The 19,744-nt window shown below is 53.4% G+C and overlaps 1 protein-coding gene across 3 annotated transcripts in view; it reads left to right on the forward strand.

Annotated features, from left to right (window-relative positions):
• Hdlbp (high density lipoprotein binding protein) overlaps window positions 1-19,744 on the forward strand; it is a 54,271-nt gene that overhangs the window by 20,586 nt on the left and 13,941 nt on the right. Inside the window, exons 1-14 of one of the 3 annotated variants that reach the window (XM_027951679.2) lie at window positions 149-235; window positions 4,368-4,432; window positions 6,026-6,138; window positions 7,804-7,961; window positions 8,775-8,990; window positions 13,504-13,710; window positions 13,828-14,043; window positions 14,592-14,798; window positions 14,926-15,033; window positions 16,149-16,253; window positions 16,478-16,556; window positions 18,102-18,241; window positions 19,281-19,385; window positions 19,576-19,689. In XM_027951679.2, coding sequence (XP_027807480.1) covers window positions 6,063-6,138; window positions 7,804-7,961; window positions 8,775-8,990; window positions 13,504-13,710; window positions 13,828-14,043; window positions 14,592-14,798; window positions 14,926-15,033; window positions 16,149-16,253; window positions 16,478-16,556; window positions 18,102-18,241; window positions 19,281-19,385; window positions 19,576-19,689 — 1,731 coding nt within the window. In that variant the 5' untranslated portion in view covers window positions 149-235; window positions 4,368-4,432; window positions 6,026-6,062. Of the gene's footprint in view, window positions 1-148; window positions 236-715; window positions 908-4,367; window positions 4,433-6,025; window positions 6,139-7,803; window positions 7,962-8,774; window positions 8,991-13,503; window positions 13,711-13,827; window positions 14,044-14,591; window positions 14,799-14,925; window positions 15,034-16,148; window positions 16,254-16,477; window positions 16,557-18,101; window positions 18,242-19,280; window positions 19,386-19,575; window positions 19,690-19,744 lie in introns of those variants that run through there. The other 2 variants (XM_027951681.3, XM_027951680.2) reach the window with 2 other exon arrangements.

Consider the following 19,744-nt stretch of genomic DNA (forward strand, 5'->3'; position numbering starts at 1 on the left):
GGCCCTGCGTGCGCTCGCCCTGCTGGGCCTGGCCGCGTCGCCGCCCGGGCGGCCGGGCCAGGACTCCGGGGCGCGGGGACCCCGCGGCGGGCGGGGCGCGGGCGGCCGGTCTGACGTGTCTCGGCGGGATTGGAGCCGCCGCCCTATATAGCAGCGGCGGCCCGGGCGCCGCGCCTCGAGCGTCCCGGCTTCTCGGCAGCGGGCGCGGACCGACGCGCGGACGGCGGGACCACGAGTGAGGCCGGGGGCGGGGGGCGCGGGCCGCGGGCCGACCCGGGGACCCCGGGACCCTGACCCGGTCTGCGCGTGCCGGCCCGGGCGGGGCTGCTACGTGTCCTTGCGCATGGCCGCCGCGCCGGCAGAAACTTTCCCAAGTGCGCTTCGGCGGCTGGGCCTGGTGCTGGGGGCGCGGGGCGCGGGGCAGGGAGGCGGGGGCCGGCTGCCCTGGGCCGCCCGGCCGGGCCGCACCTCCACCTGCCGCGCCGGGCAACGTGGTGGCGGGCAGGCAGCTGGCTCCTCGGCTCGGGCTCCTCGGCCCAGCGCGACCTGGACGCGCCCCAGGGTCCGCGGGTGAAAAATGCATTACGGAAAAATACCGAATTTGGATGAAAGGCCAGGAGGCCGAGTGGGATACTGTCCCTTTAAGCCTGTCCCCGCCCGCGGGCGCTCGTGGCCTGTGGGAGGGACGTGCTGAGGTGGCATCTGCGAAAGTTCCTCCGCTGGCCGGGTCTGACTTCCAGAGCTGGGTAGAACGGCGCCGGCCTGCCTGTGCACCCTGCGCCCCCACTGCTTGCAGACTTAGATTTCGTGATCTTTCAGTGGAGCAGGACTTTATATTTATTCTGGAGTTTGTGGTCTTGGGTACTTTGAAAAATACGTTACTTGCGAGACTTCAGAGGACGTGAAAGTAAGCAGCTTTATCTCTGCTGGAGGGGGTTGGTGCTTTCCCCCACCCCACCAGATACCGAGTGCACAGCGTGGCTGGTCTCGTGGCTGGTCTCGGCAGTCTCTGACATAGAAGGCCCTCGAGGCATGGCTCAGGAGCTCTCTGCAGACGCTTGTCCCTTACACAGATAGTTGGCACTCAGATACTTCCTTGTTGAGAAGTAAACACAATTCTATGGTTAAATCCTTCCTTGCTGTCTGCTTGTTAGCCAGGTTTTCCGCCAGACCTCCCGGGATCTCCCAGCTGTCTCCCGTGCCTTCTCACTTCCATCTCCCTTGTGGCCCCCACTGGATGCTCTCCCACCCCCTTTCTTGGGATAAAAGAGGAAGCTCTTGGCTTCTGCCTTTCTTCCAATGATTCTGATTCTGTTAGCTGCATAGTTGGATTTTGAGATGTGGCTTTTTAAAAAATATTTTTTAGTTGTAGATGGACAAAATATCTTTGATTTTTATATATTTTTTTATTTGTATGTGGTGACTTTTTTTGCTATGACATTCACATCCTTGAAAACAAAACTTTAAAGTGCAGGTTAAGAATAGTTTGAGGTTTGCATTGGGTAGAATTGGTTTCTGAAGGACCCCAGCTTCCTGTGGAAGAAGTAGTTCAGAGCAGTGCTGCTGCTCAGGGCCTGGGGCCCTGTGAGGATCCTGAGGGAGGTGGAGTGAGGAGAGAGAGGAGGCCAGTTCTCTGTCTAACCCAAAGGGAGAAGAAGTCACAGCTTTCCCCATATCTTGACGCTGGACCTCAACAGCCACCTACAGGGACCTGGACTCCCTTAGAAGCCCATGAGCACTTCGTCCCCATGGTGTTTGAAAACCAATTCTACAATTCTACAATTTCAATCCATACTTGAGCAGTTTTATTCAATCCAGTGAGAATCTGAGATACTGCCTCTGTTCCTTGTGATAAGGTCCTTCTTAGATCTCCCAGGAACTTAGAAGAACGGTGCTGAGGAGCAGGTCGTCGGAGGACATGTCAGGCTGTGTCCTTGGGTTTTGTGAGGCATTGAAGATCCAGGTGCAACAGGTTGGACCACTAAGTGTCCTCAGGGGAGGCAGGGTTTGGGGGCTTTCTTAAGTGCTGCTGAGGCTGTGAAACCAGAGGCAGGGGGACATTTGGGCTGGGTACCATGGGAAGAATGGCTGGGCACTTCATAAGGACTCTGAGCCCAGTCTCAGGTGGGGATGAGGTCTACAGTTTACATGTGGTTCATCAGATATGTGCTTAAAACTGATTCTTTAAAAACGGGGTTTTGAGTGGTTAATAAAAACAAAGTCTTATTGGATGGAACCAGAGCCCTGGTTATTAAACATATCCCTGGTTGTGGTCTATGTACCTCTAGCTCTGACAAATGATTATTTGAAATGTGAAGGCTAGGGCCCCACTGTGTCCTGTCAGACCAGTCTGGAGGTTTCTGGAGATTCTTCTGCTGTCCTTGGCGGCCGATGGCCTTTGCACACTGGGGAGTTCTGGGACCCTGCTCAGATTCTCCCTGGAAATGGCTCAGCTGCATGCAGGCTCCTTTCTCACCCACTTGGACATGGGAGTCCACAGAAGGGCTAGATGGGATGGACTTCCAGAAGGTGTGGAAGAGACTAACAGTGGACACTGCTGGGACCCACCAGGCACAGTTCTGTGCTGCAGTCGGTGAGAGCCAATGTGGCATTGCTCAAGCTTGTGTGGCTGTCACAGGCACTGAAGACGTGCTCAGTCCTGGAAAGCAGGGTGATGGTCAGTGCAGCACCGACGTAAGCATGTGGGTGTAATTTGAGGTCACAAGGACGAATCTGGCTTGGTAAGGTGTGGGCGTCTGGGCTTAAGAAGTGACATTGGAACTGGATGCAGTTGTATACTCGTAATGCCAGCCACTTGGGGGCCGAGGCAGGAGGGGGCTGCAGGCTCCAGGACAGTCACAGTGATTTAGCAAGGCCCTGTCTTAAAATGTTGAAAAGGGTCAGGGATGCAGCTCAGTGGTAGAGAGCTTTCCCAAGCATGAAGGAGGTCCTGGGTTTAACCCCACCACTGAAGAAGGGAGCAAAGAGACATCAGAGCCTGAACCAGGATGACCTCATGTGGGAGACCAGACCGTAAAGATGCAGGTCGACAGCAGAGCTCGCAGGAAGATTGCGGGACGGGTGGGAGCAGGGGCCAGAGGCATATGTCCAGAGCACCCCATCTTCTTAGACGGGCTCTGCATGGACTGGCCAGACCCTGGGAACCTCAGGGAACAGGTGTGACTCATGAACATTCTACTGTTCATAATTTAACAGGTTTTCTCCTTCACTTTAGTCTTAAAGATTTATAAATTAGAATTTGTTGATGCTACTCTTGGTTTTTTTTTTTTTTTTTTGTATGTGGTGCTGAGGATTGAACCCGGGCCGCACGCATGCCAGGCGAGCGCGCTACCGCTTGAGCCACATCCCCAGCCCCGATGCTACTCTTATATAAAATATTCCCAATCAGTTTTTCCCCCCTCCTTCAGTTAGGGCACACCTGTGTGGCTAATGTGAGGGCTCCCTGAGGGACTATGGCCTCTGGCCTGTGTTTCAAACCCTGGGCCTAGGTCGCCATCGAGTCCCCCTCCTCTGCTGGAGCCTGGGACCCTGATTCTCACTTCTCTCGCGAGTCTGTAGTTGCTCTCTGGTCAGACAGAATGGTCCTGTTCCTGCTGTTGTTTCTCTTCCTGGACTCGGGCTCCTACCTACCGTAAAGCCCACTTTGTGAGTTCAGGAGCCCACAGGGCTGTATGCAGTCAGGTGGCCTACCTGATGGGGTCGCTCACCCACAAGCCCCCCGCAAGGTGTGGAAGCTGTGACTCTCACTTCACAGGGTCCTTCTTGGTCCTCCCCCAGTGGCCTTTGAAGGTTCCTTCCAGTCCTGCGATTTTATGACCTGGTTTCTAAATCCTCAGTGGATTAGAAGGGACTGAAGGACTTTTACAGGATAACAGCAAGAACAAAGGGACTGCAGAGTTACTGAGAATTCTTAAAAAGACAGGAGCTCTGGGTTACCCTGGAAGCTCAGGAGCCCTTAGGTCCCTTTTCTGTCCTGTGCCATAGCCCAGCATCACACCCTCCCTGACCCAGAGGCTCTGAGGGTAGAGGAAGGGTGACTAACCCTCAGGAGAGCCTGTCGATTTTGTGAGAATATTCCTGCCAACTGGTTAGATTTAAGTTTTGACACTCAGTGGTCACTCCCTCAGGTCCCTAGAAGAGGTGCAATGGGTCAGGTTTCATGTGATATTTGGGTCAAAACTAATGGCCTAAGCTTTCAGCTTGCCTGAGTATTGGTCTCAACAGCCACGTCGTAAAAAAGATTCTGGCCTTTCTCACTAGAAGATGCACGGATCTTGGCTTCAAGATGTGAATAAGTAACTTTTCTCTGTTTTTTTCTCTGTTCTCTCCATTGTATCCCATCCCAGTAAAAGCTGGCAGGCTGACAGAGGCGGCCTCGGGACGGACTTTCTGGCTACCGACCGTTTTGCTGGTAAGTTTGACTCTACCACCCAAAGTGTCAGGTGCTGGGCAGGTGTCTCCACGGCCCTGTGTGCCTTCTGTCCTCGGCGGCGCCTCTCCTGAACAGCCATCTCTGTGACTTTACTCTCAGCATCACAGTCTAAGGCGCATGCCCTTCAGAGGTGCCCTCTGCCTTCCATCTGTTTTCAATCTCATATTCTTGCATGTGAATTATATTTGTTAAGAATTATCCAAATTTGGGCTGGGGATGTGGCTCAAGTGTAGCGCGCTCGCCTGGCATGCGTGCGGCCCGGGTTCGATCCTCAGCACCACATACAAACAAAGATGTTGTGTTCGCCGAAAACTAAAAAAATAATAATAATAATAATAAATATTAAAAAAAAAATAATTCTCTCTCTCTCTCAAAAAAAAAAGAATTATCCAAATTTGGATCTTATTTTGCTTTAGGAAGCAGAACTTAATTTTCCGAACTTGGGCAGAAATCTTTGTTGTAAAATTTATGCAAAACCTTGTTCCTTCATGATAAGTTAACTTGGCACTCCTGTTTTCTGCAAAGGTGACGCATGTGAGACCCTGGGTCCAAGCTGTGTGGCAAAAACAGCCTTGCTCGTGTAGCAAGGTGCTCCCTGGTGTTGGGCCAGGAGAGGGAAGCAGGCACTCCCACCTTAGAGCTGCTGTCCTACTGAGGACTGTGCTTTGAGCCAGGCTCTCCCCTCCTTTGTGTCTCTCTGATACCTGGGAGACAGTGGAGGAGAAAAGTCAGTCACAGGTGTCAGGGACATTCAGCACCATATATGCACCTGCTGGGTGACCACCACGGAGCATGGAGGCAGATATTTCCTGCCATGCCTGGGACTCTGGAGTGGCTCTTCTGGGCCCTGAATGAGCACCTGGGTATCCTATGGCTCTTTGTAGCAACTGTCCAGAGCAGCACCCTGTAATGTCAGGAGGCACACAGTGAACACACTGACAGATGAGCAGAGAGGTCCAGGTAGCCCTGAGGAGAAAGATTGAGGTGCCATCTGTGCCAGGGAATGGGCCAGCCAGGGACAGGTGCTACCAGTCCCAGGGCTCTGAGTGAGGGATGGTGCAGACTCTGGGTGGCCGCTCTAGTGGGGAGGTGGGTACAGTCTCTCCAACCCTGAGCAGCTCTTGGCCAGAGCTTTGTTCCTTGTTAGAAGGCTCCCTTGGAGAGGACAGTTGACCAGCTGTCCTAAAACCTGCCTTACTCCTATTTTTTCCTGTTCTCCCTTGGTAAGAGTTTGGGGATCAGTTCACATCAGAGATTACAAAGAAAACAAAAGTTGTAGTTTTAATGCAAATGAAAATAAAACCCTAGTTAAAACTTTGGTTAACTGGGCTGGGGATGTGGCTCAAGCGGTAGCGCGCTTGCCTGGCATGTGTGCAGCCTGGGTTCGATCCTCAGCACCACATACAAAGATGTTGTGTCCGCAGAAAACTAAAAAATAAATATTAAAATTCTCTGTCTTTCTCTCTCTCTCTAAAAAAAAAGAAAAAAAAAAAAACTTTGGTTAACTGTCTCAGAGGCAGTTGAGTTTCAGCTTTGACTTTCCCTCTGTTTGACTCCCCTTTCTGACTGTAGTGGCTTACCCGGATCACGTGTGGGTGTGAGATCAACCATGAGCTCCGTTGCAGTTTTGACACAAGAGAGTTTTGCCGAACACCGAAGTGGACTGGTTCCGCAGCAAATCAAAGGTGATAGCTCCTTTGGGTCTCCTCTTGCTAACTTCCTGGCAAAGCTTGCCACATCCCACGTCTTTCTGGAAGGGTCTTTGCCCTACCCATTCCATGCACTCTGTTTTGCATTGCTCGGTGTGCATGTGTAACTGGCCAGGCACAGGAGAAGCCAAGCGTGGACAGCCTTTGGCAGATTCATTGAATTGAGCTCTGGTAACCACCAGGATCTTTTTTCAGAGTTGCTGTCCCGGTTGTGGGCGCCGCATCCTGGCAGTGAAGCACAGAGCTCTGTGCTGCACACTGTGCTGGAGACGGGCTGCCACACCCCTCAGAGCTACCAGGGCACTCTGGGCTGGGGAGGGGAGGTCATCCAAACAGCTGTGTCTTGCTTTGTACCCACGGCAAGTGAAAAGGAATGGGTGAAACTGATTTTAATGTATTTTAACACAATATGTTATAAAATATCCATTCCAACATTTCTTTAATGTAGAAGAAAAATAAAAACCTGACATTTCATGTTTTTTCTTTTCCTTCAAAATTTGGTGTGTATTTATAACTATAGGACATTTTGATTTGAATACTAAATTATATTAAAACCCTTTAACTGAATTAAATTTCTGAAAATTTTCTATTAAAGAGCAGATCATTTTACTCCAAGTTGTTAAAGACATTTTTAAAGTTTTTCAGTAATTGAATTGTTACTTATTGCATTTAAAATTATTTAAAATTTAAAATCCCTGCCTCAGTCCTGCTGACCATACTTGGAATGTCCGTTTCTAGTGACCATCAGGGGATGGGACCCTGGGTACTGCTGCTCCCCTGGTTCTGAATGCTTGGGGCCTAAGGTCTTTCTACTTAGTGCATCACATTGCGACTGCAGGTGGCACCAACAGAACCCAGCCCCAGGCAGCACTGCCTTGTCCTGGGTACAGATCTTGCCTCTGGCTGTGTGTCTGTGTGTCTGTGTGTGTGTGTGTGTGTGTGTGTGAGAGAGAGAGAGAGAGTGTGTTTGCACACCTGTACACTGGGTACTTTCCTGGGGCCTTGCTCTGGGAGCTCAGGGGAGCCCAGGATAGCCATGCCCTTGCTTCCACAGAGATCATGCTTAATGGGACAGAAACATGAACAGAGACCACAAGAGCCACAGTGATTAGGGACACTGCCTTCTGCAGGTCCTGCTGTTCCTGCTTTGGGTTGGGGGAGATCAGAGATAGTTACTCCCACTGGAATTGATTTCAGCACTGTGTACCATGGTGCAAAGCCAGCTGGAGCCCACCTCGAAGGTGGCTGCTGCAGACCATGCTGGGCAGCACTGTTCTGTTTGCTCTGTGCCGGTCACAGTCAACATCATGATGTCAGAATCTGCAAACATCGGTGGCAAATTCTGCCTTCAGGGCCTCACTGGCCCCAGTGTGGGAGTAGGGCTCATAGTCACCATGCTGACCATTCATAAGGGACCGAGTCGAGGTGGGAAGACTTAGTGTCAGGGATCGGGAGTCTCCGGCCCAGTCTGGCTCACATGCCAAGAGGGGCTGATGACTGCTGGACCTTTTCCTCTCCTGGGAATGAGAAGGTGGCGGATATCATTCAAGCAGCTGGCATCTCGGTGAAGGCGTCCACTGGAACCCTCCCAGTGTGTTCACTAAAGTCATCTCTTCCTTTAATCTGTGATGGCTGGTCCAGTGGCTACTTTAAATTCAGAAGAGGAGAGCGACCCTCCCACCTACAAGGATGCCTTCCCCCCACTTCCTGAGAAGGCAGCATGCTTGGACAGTGCCCAGGAACCTGCCGGAGCCTGGAGCACCAAGATCCGGCCCATCAAGGCCTCCGTCATCACTCAGGTGGGTCTGCCTGCTCCCTGTCATTGGTCATGCAGGGGACAGCAGTCTCATGGAAGGCAGGCACCCTCTTCACCTCGCCGTACCCCATGCATTTCCCCCACTATTGTCTAGTTCTCATTCCCACCTGCTGGAGCTGCCCTACCTGTCCACACCAGCAGGGCCTTCAGGTGCTAGTCTTGCTTCTCCTGAGCTGCACGTACCCTCCCCTCTGTGCCCCGACTGTGAGCTGTCGGTGGGCCTCAGCTTCCACAGGAATCCATGTCTGCCCATGGTGAGGAGTGACCGCCCTGCCTTGACAGGCATTCTCCCTCTGTGCTCACAAGCACCTGGCCACCCTTCTTTCCATCACTGCCAACAACAAGTTGTCCTGCTAATGATCTTGTTGAGTGCCACTTGCTGTGGTCCCAGTCCCCATAAAGCCATTGAGTCATTAAGCAGAATCTGTCCTAATTTAAAACTTGTCAACTTTTACCACAGGGATCCAGACAGTGCCCTTGACGTGCACCCTTCACCCGTGTTCTCTCCACCTCCTGCTGCCCCCTGCTCTCTCCTCTGCCCAGCCATCCCAAGGTCCTGCTGTCCATTCCACCCATGTGGCTGCCTCCCTAATGGTCAGCCCCACAGGCTTCCTGTTGCTCGTCTTCAGTCCTTAGTGCAGTGGTGTAGCTGTCCTCTGCCCCAGAGCACAGCCCCTGAGAGCCACTGGCTGCCCTGGGGCCGTGCTGCTCATGAATGATCAGGGGTCCCCACTGCCTCGTGGTTGCACTTCTCTGACATCTTAACCTCCCTCCGCTTTTGATTTTTCCTGAGCAGGTGTTCCACGTGCCCCTGGAGGAAAGGAAGTACAAGGACATGAACCAGTTTGGAGAAGGTGAACAAGCCAAGATCTGCCTTGAGATCATGCAGAGGACTGGCGCTCACCTGGAGCTGTCTCTGGCCAAAGATCAAGGCCTCTCCATCATGGTCTCAGGGAAGCTGGATGCTGTCATGAAAGCCCGGAAGGACATTGTCGCTCGATTGCAGACTCAGGTGAGTGTCCCCAGCTCCTGGTGCACCTAGTCCCTCTCCAGATTCTTCTACCAGTGGAGCAACTCAGTCATTTGGAATTAGAATAGCAACATTTAAAACTCTTGATATTGCAATAGAACTGGAACACCTACCATTCAGGCATTTGAGTGGATGTACTGAAAATGTGAAGGCTTATCCCAGAGTTTGAGATACTGTGGGAAAAAAACCTAGGCTTGCTAGATGGTGTAGAGCTGCCATCTCCGACTTCGCCTGAGAATCAGCTAGCATGTCTGTGTTGGTACACACTACCAGGCCCCAGATTGGGAGTTCCGATTTCAGATACTGTCTTTCTTGTTTGTTGTATTGGGAATCAAACCCAGAGCCTCTTGAGACTGGATCTTGCCGAGTTGGCAGGATGGCCTGGAACTGGCGATCCGCCCGGATGCCCGCAGGTCGTGCTTGTTTTAAACCCATTCCTGTTCCTGGCTGTCCAGCAATCGTACTGAATTTATTTGGGAACCAGTGGACTAAGTAAATCTATGGTACACTTTCCTCAAGATCAAGGTGGAGAGCTTCCCTGAGGCAGGGTCTTTACACGACAGCTTCCACGCTGGATGGTTGGTTCAGAACTGGGCTCCTCCTGCCTCCGCTGTGGGAGCTGGCTCGGGGATGCCATAGTTTGTAGGGGTGTGTGGCCCTCTGCTGCCACAGGCTCAGCCACGCGGGTCCCAGAGATAGTCTCAGACTCCCAGTGGCCTCATGGAGTTACACAGGTCAAGGTCACAGAGGTGGAAATACTCTAGTAGTTGAGCATTGTGCAGAGAGATGCAGAGAGACTCTGAAGTGTCCATTGCCGTCTGCTTGTCACAGACATTTGCGCATTTGCTTTGCGGCGGAACACCCCATGGGGAACCATCGTGTATGGGCCGTGCAGAAGCACTTTTCCTGGTCCACACCCTTGCTGTTTGCTTGCTTGCTTGATTTAGCCATGCTGGGGCTGGAACCCAGGGCCTCATGAATGCTAAAAAGTACCCAACCACTGAGCCATACTCCAGCCCCTTGGTCATTTCAAAGTGAACCTCATACACATTATTTTACCTGCAAATAGTCTACTGTGTGTATATAACTTCTTTTGAGGGGCTGGGGATGGAACCCAGGCCCTCTTGCTTGCCAGGCAGATGCTGAGCCACAGTCACTGTGCCACGAGCTGCCTTAGCAAGGTTGACGGAGGTCCTGGCACACTCACGACCGACCCGGTCTGTGCCTTGCCTCTCGCTCTCTCCTCTCCTCCAGCCTTCGTTTTCACGTCAGTCTCAGTCACAGTCTACACCAGCCAGCATTGGAGCTCGGTGTCACGAGTCTTAGCCTCAGTGGTACACCTCACCCCTCTTCAGTGCCACTGATGTGTGGAAAGGGCTTTGTGCTGCTGCCCCTCACAATTGGCTGGGGCTGGTGTGAGGCCTGAGGTGGTCTGTATGCCCTGCGTGGTCCCTGAGTCTCCCCGTTGGTCTCTGGCTGCCTAGTTGTCTCGTTTTTCCTGGTACTGGGGATCGAGCCCAGGGTGCTCCATCACGGAGCCACATGCCCAGCTCTTGCTGCGCTTTAGCATAAGGCAGGCTCTCACTTGGTTGCCACCCTCCTGCCTCAGCCTTTGGAGTCCCTGTGATCCCAGGTGTGCCCACCACTGTGCCACAGCTGCCACATGAGTGGTGCTGCCACCATGGGTGGTCCCTGCCTTGTTTTCTTTTCTGCATCTGCCCGTCCACTGGGTGGCCCTCTGGAGAGGAGGGACTATGCTTTGCAACGCTGGGCAGGAAGTGCCTGGTAGGCACTGGGTGCCTCTCCCCTGCTCGCCTCTCCAGTGGTGATCAGGCAGGAGGGGCCGGCTGGAAGTGCCTCACCCAGCAGGCTGCATTCCCTCAGCACTCTGGGCTCCGACGCTTTCAGCAGAAGGGCATCTTGGGCTGATTTTGGAGTTTCCTTCCCAGACCTGGAGTCAGCTGTTTGTCCTTGAGCCTGTTGGGTGGGACATGCAGTTGGAGACGCCAGTCCAGATGCAGCAGGAGCAGAGCTAAGAAGAGGGACTCATGAGAGAGGAAGGTCAGGAGTGCGAACCATCTCTAGTGAAGGGGAAATGGTATGGTCTTTAAATCGCAGTAATTCTTTTTTCTGGGTTTTCCTATATAGTTAGGTGCATTTGTTTCTGTTTATTTTCACTTTTTAAATATTATTTCAAGCTGGGTGCAGTGGTGCACACACCTGTAATACCAGCTACACTGGAGGCTGAGGCAGGAGAATTGTAAATTCAAGATCAGCCTCAGCAACTTAGTGAGACCCCCATCTGAAATAAAATCTTCACAGAGGGCTGGGGTGTGGCTCGGGGCAGAGCCTCTTCAGCAGGGGCAAGGCTCTGGCTGCAGTGCAGGGCCTGCCAGTCAGGGCTCTGGGGCTCTAACCCCCGTCCCCACCCTCTCCAGTTGGCCGTTCCTGCCTCCTCTGTGGCTTGCTCCTCTTTGCATTTCAGTGAGAGGTACCTGCACGCTGCTGGCTTTAGTGGTTTCTCCAGGCTCTGTTCCTGGGCCACTTCCTGCTTGGTCCCAGTGAATCCTGGGATGGGGTCCTGCAGGAGGATGGCCAGCCAGCCAGCTCCTCCCCTCAGAGGGAGTGTGCACATGCCCATCAGCAAGCAGAGAAGGCCTGGGCCCCAGGACCTGGGTTGTGCCAGTCTGAGAGGTCGTCGAGCATGCTTTTCAATTGCAATTTTTTTTTTTTTCTGTCCAATGTCTGTTCTTTAGCCTCTTTTGGAGGGAGAGGGTACTAGGGATTGAACCCAGGAGTGCTTAATCACAGAGCCATGTCTTATTTTATTTTAATTTTGAGACAGGGGCTGGGATTGTAGTGGTAGAGCGCTTACCTAGCATGTGTGAGGCACTGGGTTTGATTCTCAGCATCACATATAAATAAATGAATAAAATAAAGGTCCATCAACATCTAAAAAAAAATTTTTTTAATTTTTTTTTATTTTTGAGTCAGGGTCTCACTAAGTTGCTCCTGCCTTGGCCTCCTGGGCGGGTAGAGTTACATGCATATGCCAGAGAAATGTTTGTCCTTTAGCCTTTTTTGTATGAAGTTGTTCATTGCACTCAATCTTCAGGATCTACTATATATATCTGAGCAGAGCAAGGTGATGCATGCCTATGAAGCCAGCTACTCAGAAGGCTGAGTCAGGAGGATTGCATGTTCAATGCCAACCTCAGCAGTGCAGTGAGGCCCTGTCTCAAAACAAAATAAAAAGGGCTGGGTTATTGCTCAGTGGTAAAGTTCTTGCCTAGTGGGTGCAAGGCCCCACGCCTAGTCCCCACTCCCACAAAAAAATCTTAGTCATTGATGAAAATTACAAATAATTTTTTCAGACTGTCATTCAGTTGATCCTAGTAAGTTTTGCTAAGTGAATATTTTATTCTTATGTAGTCACATCTATTATGTGTATTATTTTGAGTCATTGTTAGGAAAGTTTATTTTGTTTACAAGTCATAAGAAAGATTTCCGTGTATTCTTCAGGCCTGCGTAAGGACGTTCTTGCATTTTACTTCTGGGTCTTTCTGGGATGCATCTCAGATGGGGTGAAGGGTTGGTTGGGTCACCTCTTGCCATGGGCTATCCCTGCATCAGCACCAGTCTTAGAGGACCGTCCTCCCCAGGGCCTGGAGGACTACTCCTGCCATGTCCTGAGCGCACAGAGTCCAGCTCTGCCTCTGGGTTTCCAGTCCTGGCCCTTAGTCTGTGTCTGTGCCGAGGTTCTCCTGGCCGTGGCATGTCTACACCACTGTCACCACCCTACCCTGAGCTGCCCCTCCTAGGGCTTTCTTGTGTGTCCTGCTCTGGCTTGTGTTACCCTGTAAGCGTTCTAGTCTACTCTGCCTTCAACTGCAGTAGTTCTTAAAAGTCAGTCTTACACAAGGATTGACATCTTTATGATGGGAACATTCTTTTAGATCTCTTAAGGGGTGATTTCCTGTTTATGTGTTTATGTTTAAATCAGTACCAACCTTTTTTATTTGATTTGTGGTGCCAGGGATCAAACCCAAGACCTTGGACATGCTGGGCAAGCGCTTCACCACTGAGCTACCTGCCCAGCCCTGTTTCCTAACTTATAACACACACGTTCTACCTTTTCTTGTGTTTGCATCTGGGTGTTCTTTTTCTCTTGGTTGTGCTGGGTATGGAGCCCCAGGCCTTGTGCGTGCCAGACAGCTCTCTACCAGTGTATTGCAGCCTTTAAACCTTCATTGTTTATCTAAGTTAGGCTGCTGATTCCAGAGTCCAGAAGTTGATAAAGCAGTGCTGGGCCAGCTTCCCGGTCTGCGGCCATGGGCCTATTCCTGCCCTGCCTTTGTTGTGGGCTCCTGCCTACTGGCCTGGCCTCATGCCATTCTCCCATCTGGGGAGGGTTTGGTGGGCATTCCAACCAGAGAGTACCTTGTTCACAGAACTGCAAGCATTCTTGTTTTCTTTGGTTTGCTATCTGCTATAGGCCTCAGCAACTGTTGCCATTCCTAAAGAGCACCATCGTTTTGTGATCGGCAAAAATGGAGAGAAATTGCAAGACTTGGAGCTAAAAACCGCAACCAAAATCCAGATCCCACGCCCAGATGACCCCAGCAACCAGATCAAGATCACTGGCACCAAAGAGGGCATTGAGAAGGCTCGCCATGAGGTCCTGCTCATCTCTGCCGAGCAGGTGAGGCCTCCCTGCCCACCTGCCCAAGGCCACCCTGGCTGCTCGTGGGCAGCCACTCCTGTGTGAACCAGTGGCGCTGTTCTCAGGTGTCCTCACCAGTATACCTGTGCTTTCCAGGACAAGCGTGCCGTGGAGAGGCTGGAGGTGGAGAAGGCCTTCCACCCCTTCATTGCTGGGCCCTACAATAGACTCGTGGGTGAGATCATGCAGGAAACAGGGACGCGCATCAACATCCCCCCTCCCAGTGTCAGCCGGACAGAAATCGTCTTCACTGGAGAGAAGGAGCAGCTGGCACAGGCTGTGGCTCGCATCAAGAAGATTTACGAGGAGAAGGTGTGCAGAGGTGGAGCCCACGGGCAGGACGGACGGTGGGGTCCAAGGGTGGAGGTTTAGCCAGGGCTTCATCTGACCCATGTTCTGTTCTCTTTGGACACAAAGCTCAGTACCCCTGTGGCCTGGTTAGGGCTTGTTGCCCACCCCACACACACACTGCTGGCCCGCTGCAGGGTGGTTGTCCTTGCAGTCCTGTCCATACTGATAGGTCACCTCCTACGGTGGCACATAAGACTCAGATCTGTTCGTGTCTTTGATGAAACTGTAACTCAGATTGACCAACTTTGAGGCCTGAGACTCGCTCCCTGGTTTTGGGAAAGGACTTGGAGTTCTTAAGTCTTCCAGGTCCTAGTGTTACCGTCCAGGGGTGACCTGGCTCAGGGAAGTCCTGTTTTTGGAAAGTGAGTTTCTGGGGAGGGCCCCTCATGGTCCCCACTTGATAGATATTGGCACTGGTAGTCAGGGCCCTCTGCTGCTGGCCGTGGAGGCCTGTCCACCGCCTGCTTCTGCACCTTTCCCTCTGACTACTGCTGTGGCCTCCCACTTAGAAAAAGAAGACCACGACCATCGCAGTGGAGGTGAAGAAGTCTCAGCACAAGTATGTCATCGGGCCCAAAGGCAACTCCCTACAGGAGATCCTGGAGAGAACTGGGGTTTCTGTGGAGATCCCACCCTCAGACAGCGCCTCTGAGACGGTGATCCTGCGAGGGGAGCCCGAGAAGCTGGGCCAGGCGCTGACTGAGGTCTACGCCAAGGTAGCTGCCGGAGGGGTGTGCCCAGCTGGGGAGCACACGCCCACAAGCCCCAAAGGCACAGTCTGGTTCTTTTGTAGCCTGACCTCGAGCTCCACAAACCTGCGAGTCTGCTCCCCTGTCTCCCCAGGCCAACAGCTTCACGGTCTCCTCAGTGTCCGCCCCCTCCTGGCTTCACCGGTTCATCATCGGCAAGAAAGGGCAGAACCTGGCCAAGATAACACAGCAGATGCCCAAGGTGAGGGGCCCTTATCCCCCGTCAGGTTTGTCTGACACACCTTGTTGCCGTTTGTCCTGTGGGTGCCTTTGAAGGCGGGCACATGCTCCAGCTCATTCGTCCTACTGGGCACAGCCAGCTTTTGAGGCTAGCTGTGGGATTGCAGAATAAATCCGCTGTTTGTAACCAGGGACAGAGTGTTGCTGGGTTTGACAAGTGTCTTCAGAAGCATGCCAGTTAATAATTGTGCTGTATAGCCTCATTAATAGTTGGAAGCGTGACACTTCAGACAGACTCTTACGGATTAATTTCATGGGCCTTTTCACCCTCTACAGTGCTGTCCTTTGCCAGAGGGGAGACAGGCTGGGGGTGCTTCTCAGTGGCAGAGCACTTGCCTGCCATGCTAGTGCAAGGCCCCAGGTTTTTTAAGTTTATTTTTTTTTAATATCTTTATTTTACTTATTTACTTTTATGTGGTGCTGAGGATCGAACCCAGGGCCTCACACATGTTAGGCAAGCGCTCTACCACTGAGCCACAACCCCAACCCAAATAAATAAATTTAACCTGCAACCAAAGGGGAGACCAGAGCCCCCGGGAAGCTGGAAGGAAGCAGCACAGGGCTGCTGTGGCCCCTCACGCCTGCTCTGTTGAGTTGGCGTCCTGCATGCTGGGTCCTGGTTTCGCCTTTCCTGGCTGTGGACTCTTGGTTCATCCAGTGCTGGTGGGTGCACTGTCAGGAGGGAGCAAGCCGCCCCACCAACTGGGCAGCTGTTCTTGCTGCAAAGCTTCGCCCCGTACAACTGAGGTGGAGCTGGCCCTCCAGAAGTGCCCACGGGGTGGAGTGCCAGTGGTGTTCCTGTGCTTAAGTCGGTGGTTCTGGGCCAGCACCGCATATAGGAAAGGAGAGAGGAAAGCTTACCAGACTGTGGTGTTTGTGCTAGGATAGTCCCCCACCCCATCCCTCTGCTCTCTGTAGTGGGGGTGGATATGACTGTCCGTCACCTGTATTTTTGTGAAGCAGCTTGGGGTCATCTGCTGCCCCCACAAGAGTGCCCTCTGGCCCTCTGGGAACAGCGGTGGCATGGGCTGAAGTCACTGCAGCTGCACGGTCCCTCTCCTCACTTGGGTTTGGTAGGTGCACATTGAGTTCACTGAAGGTGAGGACAGGATCACCCTGGAAGGCCCCACCGAGGACGTGAGTGTGGCCCAGGAGCAGATCGAAAGCATGGTCAAGGACCTGGTGAGCACCCCCGGAGCAGCCTGTGCTAGGGAGCCGGGGCCCTGTGGGTGGGCTGGGCGAAGCACATCTCCTGGGGATTGCCTCTCTAGTGAGGAACAGTCCTGAAACAGTGAGAAGCTTGAGTCCCCAGGGAAGAAACCTGCATTTTGAAGAAAGGACTTTCAAATAACCAGCAAATCCCAGGGACCAAAAGTGTTCCTCTCTGCCCTGTGCTCCTCCCACAGGTCAACCGGATGGACTATGTGGAGATTAGCATTGACCACAGGTTCCACAGGCACCTCATCGGGAAGAGCGGGGCCAACAGTGAGTGGGCTGGGGGTGGCACACTCCCTTGACAGCGGGCTTGCTGGGTTTGGCCTTTCTGGCGAGTGCTGTTGTCCTGGCCAACTCATTTCCCAGACTTCCTACCCATATCTACCACCTTGGGGAGGCCACAGGTGAGCCCTCCGTCACTGTCCGCCCATTGTCAACATGGAGAAACATCTGGGTCATACAATAGGGACAGCACAAAAATGCAGTGACTTGAGCACTTGGCTACAATCCAGGATGGCCTGTGCAAGCCTTGTCCTGTGCTTGGGTCACTGCACCTGTCTGGGAGTGGCTCTGGGCCCCAGGCTTCACCTTGAGTGTGGAATGTGGGGTGCACACACACCCTTCCTAGTTGGCAGAGGGTCCTTCCTGGGCCTGCTTGTGACTGACATCATACAGCCTTTCTGCATGGCGAACAGCTGGAAGCCTGCCTGCCACACTGGGGCTTGGAACTCGGCATCCTCTCTGTGTTCTGGGCCGTGTCTGTGATGGGGACGGCAGTCAGGTGCAAAGGGTCCTCGGGTGGTGTTCACCTGTCCACACCGCTTGTCCTGCGCTCAGCACAACCTCAGTTCTGAGGTCTGCTCGGGTTTGGTTAAGAACTCCAGGGAGGTTCAGCTCTGACGACGTTTCTGGTTTGTGCCACCTGGGAATTGCAGAAGCTCTGAGCACAGCATGGTCAAAGAATTGCATCCGTTCTGTCTTGTGATCCAATTCCAGACCCTCACTTTTTATTTTTCCATAATCTAAAATCTGCTGCCCACTTCTCTGTCCTGCTGCTCTTGACCCACACCCTCCCCCTCCCCCAAAAGAGCCAGTTCTTCATTCCTGTCCCTCTCACAATTGCACAGCATGGGACATCCATCCAGAGCCTTCTGGTCTCCCAGGAGCTCGGCTTCTCTTCACTGCACGGTGGGTGGGCAGTGCCTGCCTTGTTGCTTGGTGGTTTGGCTCCCCCAGGGTTGGGGACCTGCATCTCCAGTGAACACCATGTTTCTGTCCAGAGTTGGTGGCAGCAGGAGAGTGGCCATCCCAGTTGTTTTGTGAGGACAGCAAAGCACTCAGTGGGGTCTAAGCTGATGCGCAGTCTGAATGGGGTGGGGTCCCACCGCTGTGGTCAGTCGGCGAGCGTTTCTGTCTTGAGCTAACGCATGTGATTTTTTACTTGAACCATCAGTTGCAAATTTGCACTTTATTACCTCCTGGGATCTTGTAAATACTCTAAAGCCCCAGCCATACCCCAGACCAGCAAACCTCCAGCTCCATGGTCCTGGCACATGTGAAGCCTCAGGGCAGTGCCAGCCTGTGGGTGATGCTGGGAGCTGGCCCGCACTGGGGACCTTGCAGTCCAGCAGAGGTCACGACAGCTCCCAGTGCAGATGGCGGATGCTCTCGTGTTGGGGGCTGGTGGTCATTTTGGGTTAGTGGGAATAACTGCTGAGGTTATTGAGGCTTGGCCCTGTCCCTCCTCGCTGTCTGGTGTCTGTAGACCTCAGAGCTTCTGTATCCACGCTGCCCCATCTTCTTTTGTGTCCCAAGTCAACAGAATCAAAGACCAGTACAAGGTGTCTGTGCGCATCCCTCCTGACAGCGAGAAGAGCAACCTAATCCGCATCGAGGGGGACCCTCAGGGCGTGCAGCAGGCCAAGCGGGAGCTGTTGGAGCTGGCCTCTCGCATGGTGAGTCCCCAGGAAAGCACAGGCCTGTGTCTGGCTGCCTCGGGGTGGGTGGGTGGGGCATTGCTAGGGTGTGTGGTCCTGGGTGGGAGTTGCCCCATCCTATGTTGGGTGCTTTCGTGCTGCCAAAATTACTAGCATGTCTCCCTCAGCCCCAGCTGTGCTGGAGAAGCACAGGCGCACCCCAGGACCCCAGGTGGCTCTCACTCAGGGTGTCTGCCCAGAGGGTTTCCGCCCACAGGCAGAAGTGCTGGACTCTCCCACAGAGCACTCTGGCCTCCATGAGCCCAGTGCACACAGCCACACAGCAGCAGTCCTCAACTCAGCTGCACATGGAAGTCCTGGGCCCTCCAAGAGGCCAGAAAGCCAAACACTGCAGTCATTTACCCCATGTGGGTAAATGAACTCGCCCGAGACCCACGTGCAGAGCCTCACTTTGGAAGGCTTCTGTTTTATTGGCAGTGATTTCTAGTGTCCTCAGGTGCCATCCAGGTGTAGCCCGCCCCCTGCCGCCCTCCAGTAGTTCCGAGCTCTGTCTCTGGACCACTGAGTTCTGTCATCAGGTGCCAGTCTGGCCCTGCCCCTGCCTGGACTTCATCTCCACTGGTGCCCTGCTGGCTCCCTCTGGTGTTTCCAGGAGGCTGGAGCCCTGCGGTTGGTTCCTTGGTCTGGGTAGGATGTGTCAGGCACCCTTCTCAGTCTCCCCCTGAGCTGCCCTGTGTTGGGAAGGGATTGCCCCCAGGCATGCGGTGCCAACTCCCCTCTGCCTTGTAGAAGCAGGTGCCGGTGACCCACTGCAGGGCCTTGCCCCTACCTCAGTAATTGTACCCTCAAGAAAGTGACACTGCCAGGTGACTCAGAGTGTGACATGATTGGAGAGATGAGGCGTCCTGCAGCGGGCAGTCTCACAGCTGCTGCTCCGGGGTGCCCCTCGCCCGCTGCTGGGCGACAGATGGGCTATGCAGCAGAGCCCAGGATCCTGTGTCCACACTCACAGGCAGCTCTCGTGTCACCAGGGGCTTCATCCGTGCTTTGTTTTTAGGAAAATGAGCGTACCAAGGATCTAATCATTGAGCAGAGATTTCATCGCACAATCATTGGGCAGAAAGGTGAACGCATCCGTGAAATTCGTGACAAATTCCCAGAGGTAAAAGTTCCCCAGAGGCTTTCCTCCCCCCCCCCCCCCCCCTGTGGTGCTGGGGATTACCTGGGGGCTCACATGCTTGGGCAAGCGCTCTGCCCCTGAGCTGCACCCCAGCTCTCCGGGAGTGCTCTCCTGCACCTAAGGAATGCTCAGGACCTCTGAACCCGCTCAGTCTCCCGGTTGGTTGTTCCAGGTTATCATCAACTTCCCAGACCCAGCACAGAAAAGCGACATTGTCCAACTCAGAGGGCCCAAGAACGAGGTGGAAAAATGCACCAAGTACATGCAGAAGATGGTGGCCGACCTGGTAGGCCTTCTAGAGGCCTCCCCGTGAGGCAGGGCTGGACATGGCCTAGGGCGCC

Source organism: Marmota flaviventris, chromosome 11 (assembly GCF_047511675.1).
Source record: "Marmota flaviventris isolate mMarFla1 chromosome 11, mMarFla1.hap1, whole genome shotgun sequence".
Lineage (NCBI taxonomy): Eukaryota > Metazoa > Chordata > Mammalia > Rodentia > Sciuridae > Marmota > Marmota flaviventris.